Here is a 21,383-nt window from a genome sequence, read left to right on the forward strand (position 1 = left end):
TCACCGAGCGATTTTTTTTACCGAGCATTTCTTAGATCTGGGACACACTTGGCGTTTTTTTATAGAGCGTTTGTTTCACCGAGCAATTTTTTTACCGAGGGTTTCTTAGGTCTGGGACACACTTGGCGTTTTTTATAGAGCGTTTGTTTCACCAAGCGATTTTTTTTACCGAGCATTTCTTAGATCTGGGACACACTTGGCGTTTTTTATAGAGCGTTTGTTTCACCGAGCGATTTTTTTACCGAGGGTTTCTTAGATCTGGGACACACTTGGCGTTTTTTATAGAGCGTTTGTTTCACCGAGCGATTTTTTTTACCGAGCATTTCTTAGATCTGGGACACACTTGGCGTTTTTTATAGAGCGTTTGTTTCACCGAGCAATTTTTTTTACCGAGCATTTCTTAGATCTGGGACACACTTGGCGTTTTTTATAGAGCGTTTGTTTCACCGAGCGATTTTTTTTACAGAGCATTTCTTAGATCTGGGACACACTTGGCGTTTTTTATAGAGCGTTTGTTTCACCGAGCGATTTTTTTTACAGAGCATTTCTTAGATCTGGGACACACTTGGCGTTTTTTATAGAGCGTTTGTTTCACCGAGCGATTTTTTTTACCGAGCATTTCTTAGATCTGGGACACACTTGGCGTTTTTTATAGAGCGTTTGTTTCACCGAGCGATTTTTTTTACAGAGCATTTCTTAGATCTGGGACACACTTGGCATTTTTTATAGAGCGTTTGTTTCACCGAGCAATTTTTTTTACAGAGCATTTCTTAGATCTGGGACACACATGGCATTTTTCATAGAGCGTTTGTTTCACCGAGCGATTTTTTTTACCGCGCATTTCTTAGATATGGGACAAACTTGGCGTTTTTTATAGAGCGTTTGTTTCACCCAGCGATTTTTTTACCGAGGGTTTCTTAGTTCTGGGACACACTTGGCGTTTTTTATAGAGCATTTGTTTCACCGAGCGATTTTTTTTACCGAGCATTTCTTAGATCTGGGACACACTTGGCGTTTTTTATAGAGCGTTTGTTTCACCGAGCAATTTTTTTACCGAGGGTTTCTTAGGTCTGGGACACACTTGGCGTTTTTTATAGAGCGTTTGTTTCACCGAGCGATTTTTTTTACCGAGCATTTCTTAGATCTGGGACACACTTGGCGTTTTTTATAGAGCGTTTGTTTCACCGAGCGATTTTTTTACCGAGGGTTTATTAGATCTGGGACACACTTGGCGTTTTTTATAGAGCGTTTGTTTCACCGAGTGATTTTTTTTACCGAGCATTTCTTAGATCTGGGACACACTTGGCATTTTTTATAGAGCGTTTGTTTCACCGAGCGATTTTTTTTACCGAGGGTTTCTTAGGTCTGGGACACCCTTGGCGTTTTTTATAGAGCGTTTGTTTCACCGAGCGATTTTTTTTACCGAGGGTTTCTTAGGTCCGAGACGCCCTTGGCGTTTCTTACCAAACGTTTATTTTACTAATAGTTTTACTGCGCGTATTTTTTGCTGTTGCTACTCTAGTGAATACATACTGAGAAGTAATCATTCTGCTGTCACAGCATCAGTCGACCATAATAGATCTGATAGATCATGATGAATCATAGATGGATCTGAAACCGTGCAACAAGAGTTTCATTAGAGAGTCAGTTTAATTAGAGAGTCGTGTAATTAAAGAGTCATAATGTTGCGCATAACATGAATAGAGAACAACCTTGCATTAACGTTATCTCGTCGTCGATTGAAGAGGAAGCAAAGAAATAGACTCATTTGGGATCGTCCAATAAATAAAATCCGATTTTGTATTTTCATTGAAAGTAACTGAAGAACGACAAATTCCCCCCCCCCTACACCTTGAAAAATACAGTGTATTCCCTTCCTATATTCGTATGAATTTATTACACGAACAGTTATGGGGAGGGGGCAGTTCAACTAGAAGCTATTCCAAAAACCAAAAGGTAGAAATATCTTAATCAAAATGATTTCAAATTTTGTTAAAATAGTATTTAGTTTAGGATACATAAATTGGATTAACATCCATTTTTTTTTATGATAAATAGGCTTTGATTCATTTAATTTCGAAGGCAGGGTCTAATTTAGGCCCAACCCCCTGACACTTCAAACTTCCCTGAATTTCTGGGTAATTCCTAATCAAATTGTCTAGCTTTTTTTTTATTAAATTGAGCTCTCCCTTCCTAGTAAAATAAATGCATTTATTACTTCCAGTTTAGTTTTTTATGATATACCCTCTGCAAACACACCCTCTCATCAGCAGTCGTCATTGGTAAAAATCGATGAGTGAATACCCTTTCATTTAGTTCCATAGGACACCGTCTCCGTGTAGGCGTTAAAATGAACGATCGTTTATTTTGCCATCAGTTTACTGTACTGACACCGGCCGGCTGTATAGCTGCCGTAGCTGCCGTCGACGTTTGTTTTATTTTTTTTTATTTTTTTTACAGCCCAATGTCTACGTCGCAATACTATTCTATACACCCCTAAAAATGCTCGGTAAAACATACGCTCGGTAAAAAATTACCAAGTGTCTCGGGCCTTAGAGGTGTATAGGAAAAAACTCGGGAAAACAAACTTTGATGGCAGCAGTACAGCTGTCTATTGTCGCTACAATAAACGAACGGCAAAATATACGATCGTTACCTCAAGGATGTCAAAGAAATTTATGTGTACTAACAACTTTGGAAATTATTTCGTAGTGAAAAGTTCATTTTTGGACATAGACGACTACATACCTCCTTGCTTACTTTTCATGCAGTTGAATGTCTAAAATAGAATAAGCGTCAAAATTGAAATATTTTGAAAAACAATTGGAACTTCTGTGTTTCGAAATCAGGATTTGTGGCATTACTTCTCAAAAATTTATAAAAGATATTATAACTGGACTTAGGTTTTCGAAGATATAACATGAAGTTCTATCAGTATTCAAAGCCATTTGATTTTTGTCATAAGAAATGAAATAACATTTGAAATAATTTTATAAGGACAGAAATCAAATAATTTCATCAGAATACCCGTCAAATTTTATGCTTGACGGATTATAGATTATTCATATATTTCTAACGCTTATGGATTATTCGTTACCTTAAAGGAGGCCCAAGACGTTCAATCATTTTGATTAAAGGTTTCCGTCAATCCATTGACGTGTGCTTCAATCAATCTTCAATTGACCCTTCAATAAGCCCTTCAATCTCGACCAAAGCTAATCTAACACAGTGCTTTTGATCAAAATGATTGAGTCATTCAAGCTTTCTATCCATCACCGTCAATGCTTGACTCAAGCGTCGAACAGGCCCCTAGACGGTCAATCATGCTTGAGTCAATCGATTGAAGAAAACTTTTGATCAATATGATTGACCGTCTAGGGGCTCCTTAACATAATTCCTTTTCATCAACCATTGTAAACAAATAATTAGAGCATTGTAATCAAGTATATCATGCTTCCCAAAGTTTATTCTTTTTCTTACCTTGAAGAATATGAACTTATTTGTCAGATTTGGATTTGAAATAAAATGGAGCTTTTTTTTTAATAATGGAGGGGGGGGGGTTATGGGACTGCCCTCCCCCCGAAATTTGTGTCCGACTCGTAAAAACGTAACAAAAGTGCATACAAATAAATTGTTGGTATGTTTTTAAAAGTATTTTTGTAACCCCCCCCCCCGAACAAAATCCTTGATCTGGCCGTATTGCTTATATAGTAAAAGTTGAACATTAACCAGGCACATATTAATGGCTTTTTAAAATTTTAACTTTATTTTGTTGATATTTTTACTATTATTATTTTAAAAATTTTATATTTCATATTATTTAAACTTTTATCTATAGCATTTTCATCATTTATTTTGCTATCTTTCCACTTAATACAGTAAAATCATCATAAATTTTCTTTTTATAAATTAGCAAGAAAAATAAAACCCGTCAATTGTCAATGTAAAACTAACCTTCTTTGCTGTCAACATAATAGTCCTGTAAAACTAAGGTTTCGCCTGGAATGGAGCCATGAAGCCTTTGTGGGGATCAGTTTATTATAACTGTTAGAAAATTTTTGTTCTTTTTGCTTGAAAACATATATTATCGTATGTTTTCAGTAATCTTGAATATTATGGCGATTTTCTTAATTTTATTGTTGCTGTTGTTGTTGACATTTTGACAAATAAAAGCCAAGCGCTAATGTGAGATAATAGGCCAGGAATTCGTATAAAACTTTATTTTCGCGTTTTAAAACTTCTCTCAAAAGCCTCATAAAATCCCCTATCTGCGTCGTAAGCCATTCAAGATTAAAAGTCATAAAAATCCGTTTTGTAGTTATATGGCTCCAGCGATTTTATATCTTGTCTTTTCAGCAAGGCCTTATACAAGGGAAAGGGTTAGGGGGTTTGACCCCCCTCGAAATGTTTTTCTGAATCGTAAAAACTTAACAAAAATGGACATAAACAAATTTTGCATTTGTTTTTTTAGGTTCTTTTTTGTGTAAACCCCCCCTACCAAATTTTTTTTTAGTAAAATCCACTCCGAAAGAAAATCCTGAGTACGGCCTTGCTTTTCAGTAATCTTTGCTATTATGGTTATTTTCTTAATATTGTTGTTGTTGTTGCTGTTTATATAATAACAAATTAAAGCTATGATTTAATTGTGAGATATGATTTAAATCAGGAATTCGTATAAACCTTCATTTTAGCCTTTTAAAACTCCTATCAAAAGCCTCATAAAATCCCTAATCTGCGTCCTAAGGTTTTCGATATCAAAAGTCGCAGAAATTATTTTTATAATTATCCAATTTTTTGTAGCACCAGCGATTTTAATATCCCTTATAAAAGATATGCAGAATTTGTGACAAATTTCATTAGAAACAATTTTGTGCCCAACCGAATTACTTTTGCAATAGAGGGCGGGGAATGTCCAGTGTTCAGCCATACATAGTGTAATGGAAGCTCAACCATGAATCTCGTTTATTAAAATAAAAAAGAAAATAAATATTTTTGGTAATTTGAATAAAAACCCATAAATTTGATAATATTTAGAATTCTGGGGGGGGGGGAGAGGACAGACCCCGAGACATTCCCCTATCAGCCCTTAGACAATCTGCTAATCCATCCTTAAAAATCTGTGCTGTGTGAACTTCGTATAAAATGTAATTTATTAGAGTTGACAACTATTTCCTAAACGTTTCCGCGGAAATTTCAAGGCATTTCTAATATATTTAAATTCAAATACATTTAAATTGAGGTAATTAAACACGGGTCGTTAGACCGAAAAAGAACAGACGAATCAAATGAAAAGTAAAGGACAGTGTATAAAATTAACATGAGGCAGGATAGAATATAGTATAGAACATAGAATATAATATAGCACAATATTTTATGTACATATATTATACTTAGTACATGTAACACACTAATATGCTATACTAAGAACGCACATGACCCTGAAGGCTGAAAACACCAAAGGTTGGCTCTGATATTGGTGACTGTCTTTTTGACACTGTTGCCAGTTTCTAATCTTATAAGTTACACATATTTTTTGTTACAAACTCTATTGTCTCTTGTGAAACTGTGGACAAATTACATCCATCATATTGCTATGGTAACTAAGACCTATGATACAGTAGTAGTAGTACTACTACTACTACTGCTACTACTACTATTACTACTACTACTACCAAAAACTCAACGCAGAACCAAGCCACCTGAGGCCAACACAGCTACGCACTTTCCTCCTCTATTCCAATCTTTCAGAGCCTTCCTCTTTACACCACTCCCCAGGAAGTTCCCATTTCACTTAAATCTTTCTTTATGACATCTTCCCACCCAACCATGGACGATATGCTTTACGTTTAGCTCTAGATGGTTAGCTGAAAATGACATTCTTCGAAAATATATCATCCTTCATCCACAGAACGTGCTCTAGCCATCTCAATCTTTCTCTTATTATATCCCCAAAAAGTAGGATTCAGTCACACTTTTCCTTGAGCCTACTATTTGAAATACGGTCGGTCAGCCGACAACCCAAAACAATCCGTACGGAATTTCTTTGGAAAAACTCTACCCGTTTTACGGAGTGTCCATGCTCCAAATCTCATGATAGGATAATTAGAATTTGTTCATTTGACAAATATTTCAGTTAACATGCACAAAAAGTACAATTTATTTTGAAAAATTACAAGCTTAAACAAAAACTTAATGAATGTCAAAAATTAATTTTAAGACAATAGGTCGGCGTATAATTAGCATTTCGAATTATACCAGAAATTGTATATCTGCGCAAAAACATGGATTTTTCTACTATAAATTATTCTGGTCACATCTGGATAGAACGTAATTAAACACTGATCTAGTATCAGGTAATTAAGTGAGAATGGAAAGAAGAAGAGTGAAGTTTGAATGCAGCGAAAAAAGTGAAAGGGGGGTAAATACCCCTAAACGGTTAAGTAAAACTGACGAAAAATGGATTATTAAATCAAGAGAAATCAAAAAGAACATCAAAACAAAAACAGGAAAGGTACTGTACTATAATCATTCTGGGCTAAGTTGTTTTTGTTGAAAGCGAGGTTTTCTTGAATTAACAGCATATATTCTAATCGTTGTAAATAGGTAAATCAAAACTGAATGCATACAGAAGTTAGAAGAGGGCACCAACTACTTCCTACAACCCCCATTATACCTGCTACAGTATAATATGTTCTTTGATAAAGTAATTTTATAATGTTTTCCAGAAATTAGTTTTTTCAAAAAAAGTAAAGAGCGATATTAAAATCTAATAAGAGCAGAAATGAAGTCGCATATTCAGCTTTAAAGCCATGCAATAAGTAAAACCTAGAACAAACATGTCTTAAGATGAAGTTTTATAATAAATGAATCTTAAATAAACAGAAATTATAATAATTAAGAGTGAGAGTGCCCTTCAAAGCCTCAATAGGCTAGGCTGTTCGTTTCCGCTTTACTGAAAACAAAGTTTATTTTAGATAACTCGTCCATTGTAATATTTAAAAAAATTAAATTTTTTATATATTAGTGTATTTGTAACAATCAATTTTGTTTTACTGGTTTAATATGATGTAAATTTTCATGAATATTTTGCTCATTTATAGTAATTCCTTCCGAAAATGCCGAAATCAATTAAGAAGTTGTTTATTAATTCGCTACTTCCAAATATTACTTCAGCAAACTAAATACATTGCTGGCAATATTACAAGTTTACGCTTTGAAAATTTAATGTAGGTATCAGGGCCGTATCCAGGATTTTTTTTCAGGGGGGGGGGGGGGGTTACTAATTTTTGACTTTTTTTTAGGGGGGGGGGTTACTAATTTTTGACTCAGTTTTCGACTAATTTTACTGATTTTTACCTAGGTTTTACTAATTTTCGACTTATTTTCGAGTCGGTCAAAAATTTTGGGGGGTGGTGGTTCAAACCGGGTAACCCCCCCCCCTGGATACGGCCTTGGTAGGTATAAATTTTCTATACTTTTGATGAATTTGTTGACCAGTCAACACTACCTTAAGAGTGAACTCAAAAAGAGTTTTTGCAAAAAGTACGACCTCACTCGTGTTTACACTGACCATTCTACTATAGCTTATGATTACACGCTTTTATAAATGTCATTCCTATTGTCCGTCGTTCCAATTGTCTCTCGTTATCACAGTTAGAACACTATCGTTTTCCGCCTCCTTTTTTATAGGCTGAGAAAGTAGGCCTACTTTTAGATAACGTTTTTTTTTCTGTTACTATTGCAGAGAAGGAGTTCATCAAAATGTAAATATAGGAGGGGGGACAACTTTTTTTTTTAATGGAAACAAACACAAGAAAAGTATTAGGTTGAACTCTAGGTGCGGGGATGTAATATAGATAGGAGGGGGTGTTGATTGGTCCTCCTGCTTCCTTAATTGTTATCCCTGGTAATTATCAACTTTTTTATTTCAATTTTTGTTTTTATTAACGATGATGGTTATCAAATAACTTTTCTATATTTAATTTTGCTTTTTTTTTAAATCGCTTAATCTATTCTTTGACAGTATTTCATTTCATTCTGATGTATGTACAATTTGAATAAATAACTAGTATCAACTCGGATACTAAAAATTCCATCAGAATAGTTGACCGTATATAAGTTGACCGTAGAGTAACCGTATATAACAGAGGGAATCTTCCATCTTGGCAACATTTCTTTTTTCTTTTTTTTTACAAAAAAATGAAGGTAGCGCAACAAGTGGCAAATGAGACTAAAGAGTGACGAAGACCCCACTGCCTTTCCATAACAAACAAACACAACTTAGAAACAATAGGGAAATTTTTCTCAAGACAGTTGAATTCAACTCAGTGAATATTTCGGCCCTATTTCCAAGGGTGTTCTTCAGCAAAACACCAACAAAATAAATTATGTATTTATATATATATATATAAAAACTTGCATTAAAATGAAAACTAAAAATGTTTTTAAAAAACCTTTAAAACAGCTTTAGCATCCTTACTTCAACGAAGTTCAACCAGGACTTTGTTTTGTTGTTTTTGGTGTTGTGCTGAAGACGGCTCTTGGACATAGGGCCGAAATATCCACTTAATTCGACTCCACTGTCTTGGGAAAATTTCCCTATTGTTTCTAAGTTGTGTTTTTTTGTAATGAGAGTAATATATTTATAACCGTTTAGGCGAATTATATTTACAGGCATACTTATAAGGGGAGGAGCAAGACAATAAAGCAACCTACCAGGTCACAGAAACCACTATTTTGTTGCTTTAATCGGTGGTCATTCTAACCTTGTTGCTTTAACCTATTTGTGGTTGCTTTAATCGGTGGCCATTATAACCTTGTTCCTTTAACCTATTTGTGGTTGCTTTAATCAGTGGCCATTCTAACCTTGTTGCTTTAACCTATTTGTGGTTGCTTTAACCAGTGGCCATTGTAACCTTGTTGCTTTAAACTATTTTTGGCTTCTTTAATCGGTGGCCATTCTAACCTTGTTGCTTTAACCTATTTATGGTTGCTTTAATCGGTGGCTATTCTAACCTTGTTGCTTTAACCTATTTGTGGTTGCTTTAACCAGTGGCCATTGTAACCTTGTTGCTTTAAACTATTTGTGGCTTCTTTAATCGGTGGCCGTTCTAACCTTGTTGCTTTAACCTATTTGTGGTTGTTTTAATTGGTGGCCATTTTAACCTTGTTGCTTTAACCTATTTGTGGTTGCTTTAATCCAGGTTAATGGCATCGGGTTATGATACCAAGTTTTAATGAACAAAAACTGAACCGATTTATCTCTCTTATATTTGGCTACTCTATAATGTAAACACCGTGTCATTCTAAAATCAGGCTGTATCCAGGAGGGGGGGATATCGGGGCTTGACCCACACACCGAAATTTTTGTTCAACTTGTGAAACATAACAAAAATGTATATAAATAAATTTTTGATGCGTTTTTTAAGTTTTTTTTTGTGTAACCCTACCCTCCCCCCGGAAAATAATGCTGGACAGCCCTTGTTTTCAAATGATTTTTATTTTACAGTCTGTGTGACAGTTTTGCCAGTATTTTAAACTTACCATTAAAACAAAATCTGGCGAGCAGCTAATGCCGCATTTTAATATTCTCTTGTTACTCATTGATTCCCTTTCAGCTTGAAGAAGACAGGATTATGTCAGCAGGCCGAAGTCGCATTCCAGGAATGAAAAGTCGCCTTGAAATAGCGTGGCAAAAAGAAAGGGAGGAGCTTACAAGGATTGTTTCTGAGAATTCAGCTCTTGCTAAGGATTTACGACAAACTCTGTTTGAGGTGAGAGTTCAAAAGTTATACGTTAGATTTCATATGACCCTTTGTAATCTATTGAATAAAAAAAACAAGTTTTTTTTAACTGAAAGTAAGGAACGACGTTACAACTTAAAACGAACAGAAATTATTCCGTATATGAAAGGGGCTGTCCCCTCCTCAACGCCTCGCTCTTTACGCTAAAGATGATTATTGTTTAAAAAAATGAGTCGTTAGAAAGTCAAACTCTAGCGTAAAGAGAGAGGCGTTGAGGAGGAGACAGCCCCTTTCATATACGGAATAATTTATGTTCGTTTTAAGTTTTAACGTCGTTCCTTACTTTCAGTTAAGAAAACTTGTTTTTTTTATTTAATTTTTTTAAAGTTTTTGAATTAATACAGGTTTTGATTTTGGCTCACCGTACATGAATAAATAAAATAACAGTTGCATATTAATTTTATTTTTATTTGGTTAAATGGCTTTCTCGAAACTTGTTTAATCTTATTTACGAACGTTTTTATTAGTAATAAATATGCGTAACTTACGAATTAACTTACGTAACGAACTTCTATATTCATAAATTTTTAACACGTATATTAGGGGGTTCGCCCCCTAGTCAATACCTTGCTCTTTAAGCTAAAGTTCGAATTTTGTTCCAATTCTTTAAAAATGACCGCTTAATCACAAAGGACATTAATTAGTATAAATAGCTATTCTGAAAGTACTAAAAAATCTTTGGCTTAAAGACCGAGGTCTTGATTAGGGGGTGAACCAAATCATATATGTAATATTTTTTGTTCGTTATAAGTTTTGATGTTGCTGCTTACTTTCAGGTGAAAAACTTGTTTTTTTTATATTTAATTTCTGATCTTTTTTTAAATAATACTGGGAAATCCGACGTCCCCTTCATAGCAATGTCTCTTCCCCCATGAAACTTCCTTCATGGAAAAGTCCTCCTACATAACTCCCGCCCCCCCACCCTACCCGAAAAAATACCCCCGGAAAACGTCTGTATACTTCCCAATAACCAATACTGTATGTTAACATTGGGTAAAGTTCCTAACATTCAGCCCTCCCCCCGGGGACCTCGGGGGATTATGTCATCCTAAAAGACATACTTATCATATTTTCGAACATGCTGAACAAAATGGCTCAAAATTTTGATCGGGTGACATTTGGAAAAAAATGAGCGTGGAAGGGGGCCTAGTTGCCCTCCATTTTTTTTGGTCACTTAAAAAGGGCACCAGAGCTTTTACTTTCCATTCCAATGAGCCCTCCCACGATATTTTAGGACCACTGGGTCAATTCAATCGCCCCTGGGAAAAAAACAACAAAAAAACAAATAAACACGCATCTGTGATCTTGCTTCTGGCAAAAAATGCAAAATTCCACATTTTTGTATATAGGAGCTAGAAACCTCTACAGTATGTTTCTCTAATATGCTGAATACGATGGTGTAATTTTCGTTAAGGTTCTATAACTTTCAGGGGGTCTTTCAACCTTTTTTCGAAAATCAGCCAAGTTTTCTCGGGGACGTAACTTTTGATGGGTTGGTCTAAACGTGATGAAACTTATATACTTGAAATCAACATTAAAATCTGATTCTTTTGATGTATCTATTGGTATCAAAATACCGTTTTGTAGAGTTTCGGTTACCATTGAGCCGGGTCGCTCCTTACTTACAGTTCGTTACCACGAACTGTTTGATAAAATAAATACTCTTAACCTTGTGCGGTCAAAAGCAGTACAAAATTTGAACATATTAATTTAAAAAAAGTGCTAAGCAATTCTACTGACAATTCTGTTTCTACGAGCTAAAAGCCAATAGTTATTATATTAGTTAAACAAATAGTTACTTCAATAGTTGAATATATTTCTTAGTATTTTAAAGCCAACTTAGCAAGGGGTTAATAATAGATAATTAATAATAGTTAATTAATTGATAATATTAATTAATTAATTAATTAGTTAATTAATTAATTATAATATTAATTAATAATAGTTAGTTAATTAATAATAGAACCAGAAAACATTTCAACAAAGTGTACATGCATGATTTCTTCAAGGGGGAAAGGGGTTGGCCTACAAACGCGGTTTCAAGGGAAGAACATTTGAAAAAGGTTATTTTTTTACAAAATGGGTTTATATTTCTTTTTGGGGGTTTTAAATTTTGTCAGGTTATGCATGTTTTAGCTTTATGAAAAGGAGGGGGTCTGATCTTTCCTATCTTCTGCTGCTGGCACCCTTTGGATTACACGATGGAATACACTTGAACTTTGCATTATCTAGAGCTTAAATTCAAGCAAATGTTTTCAAATTTTACTTTCAAATTATACGTAATTATTACTTTTTTTTAAAGTTAATTTTAAAAACAAAGGTCTTTGTTAATAAAAATAAAGTTACAAAATTTATTAATTAATTTCATATTTGATTTATTTATTTATTTTAACATTTATTTTATTTATTTATTTATTTTATTTATTTATTTATACATATTTAATTTCATATTTAATTAATTTATTAATTAATTTCATTTTTAATTTATTTATTTATTTTTACATTTTATTTATTCATTTATTTAATTTATTTATTTATACATATTTAATTTCATATTTAATTAATTTATTAATTAATTTATTAGTTAATTTCATATAAATGTATTAATTTCACGGCTGGTAAAAGACTATTGAGAGCCTTATGAATAATTTTGCTATTTTTTGCTGGCAACGGATTTCCCTGTTTCGATTCCTGTTATGTTGTGTCGATTTTTTGTTTTCCGTAAAGTACTTTTTTTCAGGATTCTATAAATATAGGGAAAATATAATAAGCCAGTTTGTTTGGAACAGTTTTTCAAAAAAATATTACCTAAATCACGAAGCAGCAATTTTTGTTCAGTTTAAGATTCAAATTCGCTCTTTACTTCCATCAGAACAGCTTTTTTTAAATAGTAAATTTTCAGATTTTAAAAATATTGACAATAAACATTATAAAAAGAACTTGTTCAAACTAATGCAAAGAAACTAAGGAAGTTAACATGAGTTTTTTTCTAAAGTAGGGCATTAAATATAGGAGTAACATCGTATATCTCTTTCACTTCGGGTTAAAAAAAAAAAAAAATATCCGAGATTTGTTGCAAAAAGAGTTTATGGTTAACTAACCTTTAGCATCTTTCAGGAGCTGTAAATAAGAAATTCAATTATCTATGAAATTGTTAAAAGAATTTAAGGTGTGTAGATAATATACTTAACGAAAATTTGCGTTTTTATTTTTTTGCTTCTTTGACTTAAAATTTTAGAATAACTTTTCGTTAGAATGAATAGGCGCTTGAAAGACAATACGTATTAAAAAAAAATAAAAAAATTCCTAGATTCAAACCAGTGTTTCCACGGCCACAAGGCAGAACTATTACCATTAGACAATAGCTTCTTGTCCATAAGAGTCTCCTTTGTACTACTACCTCTTTCAAATCAACCTAGAAATTTGTGTTAGAAATTTAGAAATGTGTTACCAACCTAGAAATGTGTTAGAGAGCTAGAAATTTAAGACGAGGTCAAGTAACCTTGACCTCGAAGGATTATCGCCACTCGATTTGGCTTTTTAATGTTCTTTATAACTATACATAAATCTACAATATAGCTATGTAATATACAATATAGCTACAATATAGCTATAGCTATAAATCTACTATACTATGTATAAATCTACAAATAGCACGCTGAAATAATCAATACCTTTGAATTGAGGCTTTAAATATCTATTTATGGTATTACCTGCGTCTTAGTTCTATTTGCAGCAATTGATGGGGGTGCTCGCGAACCCTAGCTTCTTGCCCCTGCCTATATTTAAAACAAAAACAGTTTTTGGAGTCCTTACATTGGAAAAGGCACGTTTTTGGCATTTTCAGTAAAAATAAATGAGAAAGTACGCTTTTCGGGTGCCATATGATCGGGACCCTTTGTGATAGCATTATAAAGTAGACTTTTTAAAAAGTGATTAGATAGAAAACAGCTTTTAAGTGAGCCAATAAATGGCCCTTTAGTCAAGTTTAGGAACTAATCCTAATGGTGCCTTACATTAGATAGCCTTGCCATAAAAGCGAAAATTGGACGAAAGCATCAGTTTCTTATGCAAATTCGGGCTAAAAGTTAAATTTAAAAATCGGTCTAAAAAAGTACTGATTGGAAGAATTTAATCAGCCATCCCCTGAAAAACCACACAAATGGCACAAATATACCCTGCATGGCACAATAAGCTGTAAAAAGAGCATATCTGATGGCAAAAAGGAATTAAAAGCCGTCTTAAACTATGCTGCAGCACCTTACGAGAAGAATAAGAACACAGGCTATCCTTTACAATATTTCATAATCCCACATTTTCTTTAAGTGAGGTTATATCCCTCAGAATCTTTGAAAATATAAACTATAAATAGTAGACCATTTTCTGTGTCAATATTACTGCATTTTCGAAGCCCAATTACCGTTTTTCTATTTTGTAGGTTGAACGAGAACGAGACAGAGAGCGAGACAATGCTAAATTACCGTTTTTCTATTTTGTAGGTGGAGCGAGAACGAGACAGGGAACGTTTGGAGGCAAAAAGACGTCTAGAACAGCTGCAGCGCTCAGTTGGAGATGAACAAGAGGACACCCGAAAGAAAGTCACTGAGGTAGCTAAAATATAAAACATTATTTCCTTTTCAGTTTAATGACGAAGTTCCGTCCATAAAATATCCGTCCATCCGTCCATAAATACAGGGTTTGAATAAACCCTAGTCTTTTTTGGAACACGAGTGAGGAAAGACTCGGTTTTGTAAAAATCTATAAAATAGCGTAGAACCGTTCTCCTTTTCGGACCGTTCTCCCTTTCGGAGATTAAACCGTTTAATTAAACCGTTTAAACCGGAAATTAAACCGTTTAAACCGTTGAATTAAACCGTTCTCCTTTTCGGAGTATGGAGTTTGACAGATAGAAGTTTATTCATATATAATCAACAAACTATAATATGTGATTTAAAGACATAAAATTCCTATCCCCCCCCCACCAGGCTCTGCTCGTCCTTGTCTGGTTTCAAAAATTTGCAAATTGAGGGCCTTGGTAAAGGCTTCTTTTTGTCCCAATTTGGGTGATATATAAACCAGAAATGTAAAGCAGTATTTTTTTTTTTATTGGGGAAGGTATTAAATTCATTTATGTTGAAACAGAGCTAACGGAAAGTTTTAGAAAGCAGCGTAAAAAAGAAATTCAAATTCTGAATCTCATGCCGTGAACGCTGACACGGCGAGTAAGTAATAGCCCTCCCCCCAAATTAGAAAAAAGAAGATATTTTAAAAAGGAATAATAAAAAGATAAACGATTCCATTTAAATCTTGATAGAAAAAAACGGGCTCCTGGAGAATTAGCCCCCTCTCCCCTAACGGGAAATTTCCTAGTGGCTTTCATTCTGAGGGCTCCCTCCTCCTATGTCTGTACCTGATACTTTGTCCGGAAAGAAAAACAGCAATAAGTAATAGTTGAATTTAGTCATAATGTTTTACATAAGATACATTGAATCATATGAGTTTTGTCTCTCCTAGATACAGCTCAGAGTTCTATACAATGAATTTCATAACGCATTGCTTGTAAATGTATTATTTATCTTGTAAGTATTTTATATTATACTTATCTTAATTAGTCACTGAAGACGAACAGAGAATGACCTGCGATTTTTTTAAATGTGGGCCTCGTCTCATGCTCTATTTGTGATTTTTTTCTTCTTCATTTTTAAATTAATTGTTTTCTTTCATTTCGGTTAAAAAAATTATCTTCGTCTAATGTAGAGCCAAGTCTACATGAGGCACTAGCGTTCGTCCCCTTTGAGGAAAAAATATTTTGATAATAAGAATTTGACCCTTTTTTAAAATATCGCTATAAGATGTTTTGAAAGCAATCTGATACCCTTTTACGAGCCGGAAAACTCAAAGATCACATATTACGTTATTATTTCTGGCCTTTGGCAAGTATTTCTTTTATTTACCCTTTATAAATCCAATTTGAGAAAAATAAAGAAAAAATTATACCAGGGTTTAGTACCAATTGATAATTTAAGAATTTAACAGTTCTTGCTTGATTTCACTGTCTTTTTAACTGTTTTATTCGCTTTTTAACATTTTCTCATCTTTTGAATATCACATATAGCAGAAATTAATGATATCTGAAATAGTTTTGAAATGTAGTGGGAGTATAATTTGGCATTATAATAAAACAATGTTATGATGATATAAATTTTATGTATTATAAACATTTATTATTTATAATAGTAAATATTTATGATTAAATATGATAAAGTAATAAATAATATAGAGTAAATAAATAATATAAAATAAATAATACAAAAAAAACACAATTAGAAAATAATAAAACGAATAATATTAAAACTAACACATAATGTCATAATAATTACGGTTCTTGGATTAATTTCGGTGTTTTATAATAAAATTGAATATCACTTTTGTTTTTACTTGCAGCTTCAATTTGATCTTCTCGAACTCCGAGACGCTCACGCTAAACTGAGGACGTCCTGTGAGAAGCTAAAGCGGGACAAAGAAAAAGTTGAAAGAGATAGAGAACAACTACATGAAACAATACAAAATAGGCATAAAAAAGAAACAGAAGAAGAGAAGAAACTGCTCAAACTCATTGATGATGTACGTAAAACATGCATTGTATATTTATAAATTACTGCAGTTACTTCAACCACGATATTGCACCAAAATTCAGACATTTACTTTCTTGACTTAAAGGCCACGATCATTTCACTTATTTTTTCTCCAGATTTTACACCAGCTCACATCTGATGTTTGTAGTTTATAAAGTTGATGAATTTCCATATATTTGGTATTATCGTGTAAATTTGACTCTTTTTGTGTTTGTATTATTATCAAAACTTCCTTTTTTAAAGGTCAAGTTCTAATTAAGCCGAGTCGCCTATCGCAGTTTGTTGCCAAAAACTGATTCACTGGATATACCGAAGTTTTTTTAAAAATAAAATTTATTTATTCAAATTATATTATTCTTTAATAAATCTTTAAATTATATTACTAAAATGTTAATCAGATGTGTACTTTTGTTTTCAAAGTTATGGCACATTTCCAGCAGTACTTTTAAATGAAACAGTAATTGTCAGGAAAGTCCTGATCAAATTTTTTACATAAAAAATGCTATTATTTATTAGAAAATAAATAAATAAATAATAGCTCATTTAGCTAATCACCGTTTGCCTCTTTTTTCTGAAAAATGATGATCTTATCTTTGGCGAAACTTAATACAAATGTAGAAAAGAGACATTAACAAATAAATACCAACTAAATTTTATTTAGGGTTTATTATGCCTTTGCTGAGTTAGGCTAGATGGCGAGGACTGCCTGTTTTCTTGGTGACGCTTTTCAATTTTCTCTTTTGTCAGTTTTACATGCTCTTCGGTTAAGCCAAAACAAAAGAGAAAAAAAAAAAACTGATTTATTCACACCAAATACCAATCAAGGGATGTATTGCTCCTAGTTAAAATTCACTGGTTCATATGTGGACTTGGGTTTTAAAATTATCTAGGTTCATTGCCCCCTAGCTAAACTTCATTAGTTTCTATATGGATTTGGGTTTTAAAAACTAAAATTCCCTTCCCCCCAAATAAAACCTTTACGAAAATTTCAACTGCACCCCCCAGTCGTGAGACAAAACAGAGTTAACCTAACTACATGTAAAATTTGTCACCTTTTAATGAAAGCTACTGACTATATATTAAAGGTATCTTTTTATATTGTAAGCATTACTCGTCTGCCTTCAGGCTTCAAGACATATACTCCCTCCAATGATTGGAACCAGTTGACCCTGATTATAAAAGTACCATGGAGAAACATGCACTTCATGCTATAACGTCACGTGGTTGTTTTCAAAGGAATAAATCACAAAAAAGAGCTTTTGATCAGACGTGCTGCCATACTTATCAAGCTTACCAGAGCTCTTGCAGTAAGATCTAGAAATGCTTTGCTTTCTCCAAAAGTTCTTGCGCTATGACATTCAACTTAGAAGTTCTGCAGTTCTGCAGTTTTATAAAATCTTGTCTTGCTGATGTTTTATTATATCGTTTTCTGAACTATACAGTTCTCTGCTGAATCATGTAGATGAATTATTGAGTGAGCAGAAAAATATTTTCAAGCCGAACTATTGATACACTCATCAACTTTTTAAAAGCCCTTTATTTTAAAAAGAGGATCAGTCACCATCTTATTCAGCGTATCATTTAGTTCTTCTGTTCTTATTCAGTTCTGCAACTATCAACATGCTAATTTATCTATGGTAATAATGATCATTTTCTTATCTCTAATAGCTATTTTCTATTTTCTTTCGGCTCTCTTTTGCTAGGCCTGCGGTCCAAAAAGATCTTCTTTGTTAATAGCTATTATTGAACATTTAGTAGCAAAAGAAGCGAATTTATCTGAAAATATCAGCGCAAATATTATCTGAAAATATAATCTTTGACAATTTCTGAGATGATTGCTTATAGGTCTTGGAGGAGTTTCTACATACTTAAAAGGCCTTTTCTCACGACAACCTGTGTCTTAACGGCAGGAAAGTGCCAGTCGAAAGAAACCAACGGAAAGCGAAGCTGGCTTACAAGACAGGCTAAACTGAAAATTATACCGGCTACTTGTAATTAACGAGTAAAAAGCAAGCTATTTAAAAATTGGCTATGTTCCCATTTTCATAATCAGTTTTTATGCATAAACCAGTGTTTTAATTGGTCTCAACCAATATCTTGCAACATTTTCGAAATACTGTTCATTTTTTTTTATTCAGCATCTTTATTAAATATAAATCATGCCGGCTTGACGACCGCCTACAAACAAAGCCCAAATATACTTGAAAAACGCAACCAGTACACAATCATCACTGAAGTAAACACAAATAAAGAACAAAAAGATAGAGATGTTAATAATAATTACAGAACAATAAAAAAAAATTATTAACAGAAAAAAAAACTTAAATTGTCCTCTCTCACAATCCAGTCCACACTCACCAACTGCCCGTAAGGAGATGCTTCTTTAACCGGCTTTTAAATTGCGGCTTACTTTCCCTTTCCGTGTGCTTTACCACATGGCTAGAACGAACCGTACTCCTTGGCTCACTTACCAGATCTTCAGGATTTCTCGTAGCATGTCCATGATAAAATGAATTAAAACGAAAAAAAAAACTATTAAAAACATCAGGTGCAAAACCATTCAAACTCTGAAAGACAAAAACAGCAATTAGAACAACATTCAAAATCCTAAGTTTCCTAAAAATCGACTCTGTACTTAAAACTCCTGTATCATACTTACTAATTAACCTCACTGCTTTATTTTGCTGAACCTGCACTCGTTTAAAATTGCACGTAAAATTACTAGCCCAAATCATACATCCATAATTTATATACGGCACAATCAAAGAGTAATATAAAAGAACTAAAATATGAGAAGGTAAAAAATGTTGAAAACGTCTTAAAATTCCAAGGCGACGCGCTACCTTACACACAACCACATCAGCGTGTCTTCTCCAGCTGAGGTTCTGATCAAGAATGAATCCAAGTTATCGCACTTCCTCAGCCTACTTTAACACAGAACTATTTATTCCTATTTCACCGGGAAGATTTGGAGATACACAAGTCCGATTAAACAGAATATAACTACTCTTTGCCGAGTTAATGCTAAGTAAGCTAGTGCCTACAAACTCACTCAGCCCTTGCAGAGCTCTGTTTGCTTTCTGGACCAATTCTTCAAGAGTCTTTGCTGCCACAACAAGTGCTGTGTTTTCGGTGAAAGATGTCATAGATGCACCAGGAATGTAGAACCGCATACTATTGACATACAATAAATACAACAGAGTCCTAGGACAGAACCCTGAGGAACTCCACAGGAAACAGGAAAAACCTAGAAAACCTCTCTCCTAGATTTACACTCACTGACCTACCATTTAAATATGAACTTAATCAATCCAAACATCTCCATTTTACACCCAAATCTCTTAATCTATCCGATAAAATACTGAAATCAAAGGTACCAAATACTTTTTTAAAATCTATAAAAATACTAATACAATACTCACCCTTTTTTAAAGCTAAATTAACATTTTCTAAAAGATGCTGTACAGCATTCGAAGTCGAATTTCACTTTCGGAATCAGAACTGACCGTCATACAATACATGCAGGTTATTGAGGTGATCATAAAGTCTTCCATGGATTACTTCATTTCCATGGTGATCATAATTGCTTCATTTCATAAAGCAATTTATGCTAACATGAAGAAAAATTCAAAATTGGAATATTTATTAAGTAAGTAAGTAAGTAATCGGATTAACGACGCTTCTTGACTATTAAGGTCTTTGTGTCGGCCCTGCAGTGTGTTGTTACAGCTAGATTTGATCTCTGGGTCCCGTATTACCAAACTAAAATTGAGCCACCGTGCCAACATGGCAGTTTTATTAAAGTCCTGTGTATAATAATTTGAATTTATTGCCAAAAACCATTAGTCACAAACACTTCCCACGAGGCTAGATTCACTTTCCAAGTCTAGCCAATTCTTGTCTTCTCGCCAATAGCTGTAGGGCAGCTTCTCCCCAGTCGGGAATAAAGAAAATAGGCTATAGGAAGCTAAGGTGGCTGAGCTTTCTAGCTCTCGGAAAAAGGCTTTAAGTCTGCTTAATTTTGCATGCGATATCTTTTTCTTTTCACTTTTTATTTTCACTTTTTATGTGATCTTTTACGCTCCGTGTGATAAAATCTGAAGAAGCCTAGAGTGACCTTTGTGCTATGTCACATATAGTACTGGGGCTGGACTTGGGGGAGGGGTGAATTTTGCTGAACTTTTTTGTTGTTTGTTCATATCACCTCTGATATGCCTGTTATAGTTTATGATTTATTGTGATTTTTGTTTTTGATTTCTTATTTTGATTATTTTGATTGATTTATTATTTCGGTTTTAATGAACTGTGATGTGCTTCAGTGTAAGGAAAGAATTAAATTTAGATACTTATTAATTAAAATAGTATATATAAGATGAAATAAACCAGTTGAATAAATTAGTAACAACAATCCTTGAAAGAATATCAAAATAAAACACAAGTTTATATTTAACAAAATTCAGAAGCTTTAAAGCGGCAATTCTTCATGAATGTTCATTTTATCGAAATAAGAAAATTTTAAACGGACTTTTAACACTTTTTTAAACTTTTCTTTTTAATATATAAGAAAAATTTTCATGGATAGCATGGTAGATTTAGATCATTAATATGATTTTCTGAAAACTGAAGCGTTTTTTTTTCAACTGAAAGTAAGGAGCAACATTAAAACTTAAAAGGAACAGAAATTATTACGTACATAAGGGGTGTTTGCTCCTCCTCGAAACCCACTCTTTACGCTGAAGTTTTTTAGTACTTTATAAAAAGCTTCTTATTGTTCTAATTAAATGAACATAGTGTTTCAGGAGTCATTCTTAAAGAATTGGGACATAATTCATAATTCAAAATTCCGTCTGACAAAAAAGTGCTAAAGACGGTTTAGTTAAAAATAAAAATAAACACTATAAAAAAGCTCAAAATTTGCAAAATAAACATTAAACATTTGTAGAGT

At 33.3% G+C, this 21,383-nt stretch overlaps 1 protein-coding gene across 6 annotated transcripts in view; it reads left to right on the forward strand.

The window, feature by feature from the left end:
* LOC148939273 (uncharacterized) overlaps positions 1-21,383 on the forward strand; it is a 280,313-nt gene that overhangs the window by 219,707 nt on the left and 39,223 nt on the right. For all 6 annotated transcript variants that reach the window (XM_089106654.1, XM_089106655.1, XM_089106657.1 and 3 more), the window contains 3 exons: positions 9,618-9,773; positions 14,303-14,410; positions 16,248-16,427. In XM_089106654.1, coding sequence (XP_088962780.1) covers positions 9,618-9,773; positions 14,303-14,410; positions 16,248-16,427 — 444 coding nt within the window. The remainder of the gene's footprint in view (positions 1-9,617; positions 9,774-14,302; positions 14,411-16,247; positions 16,428-21,383) is intronic.

Source organism: Artemia sp. Qi Xiang Cuo, chromosome 21, assembly GCF_049724085.1.
Source record: "Artemia sp. Qi Xiang Cuo chromosome 21, ASM4972408v1, whole genome shotgun sequence".
NCBI classification, from domain to species: domain Eukaryota; kingdom Metazoa; phylum Arthropoda; class Branchiopoda; order Anostraca; family Artemiidae; genus Artemia; species Artemia sp. Qi Xiang Cuo.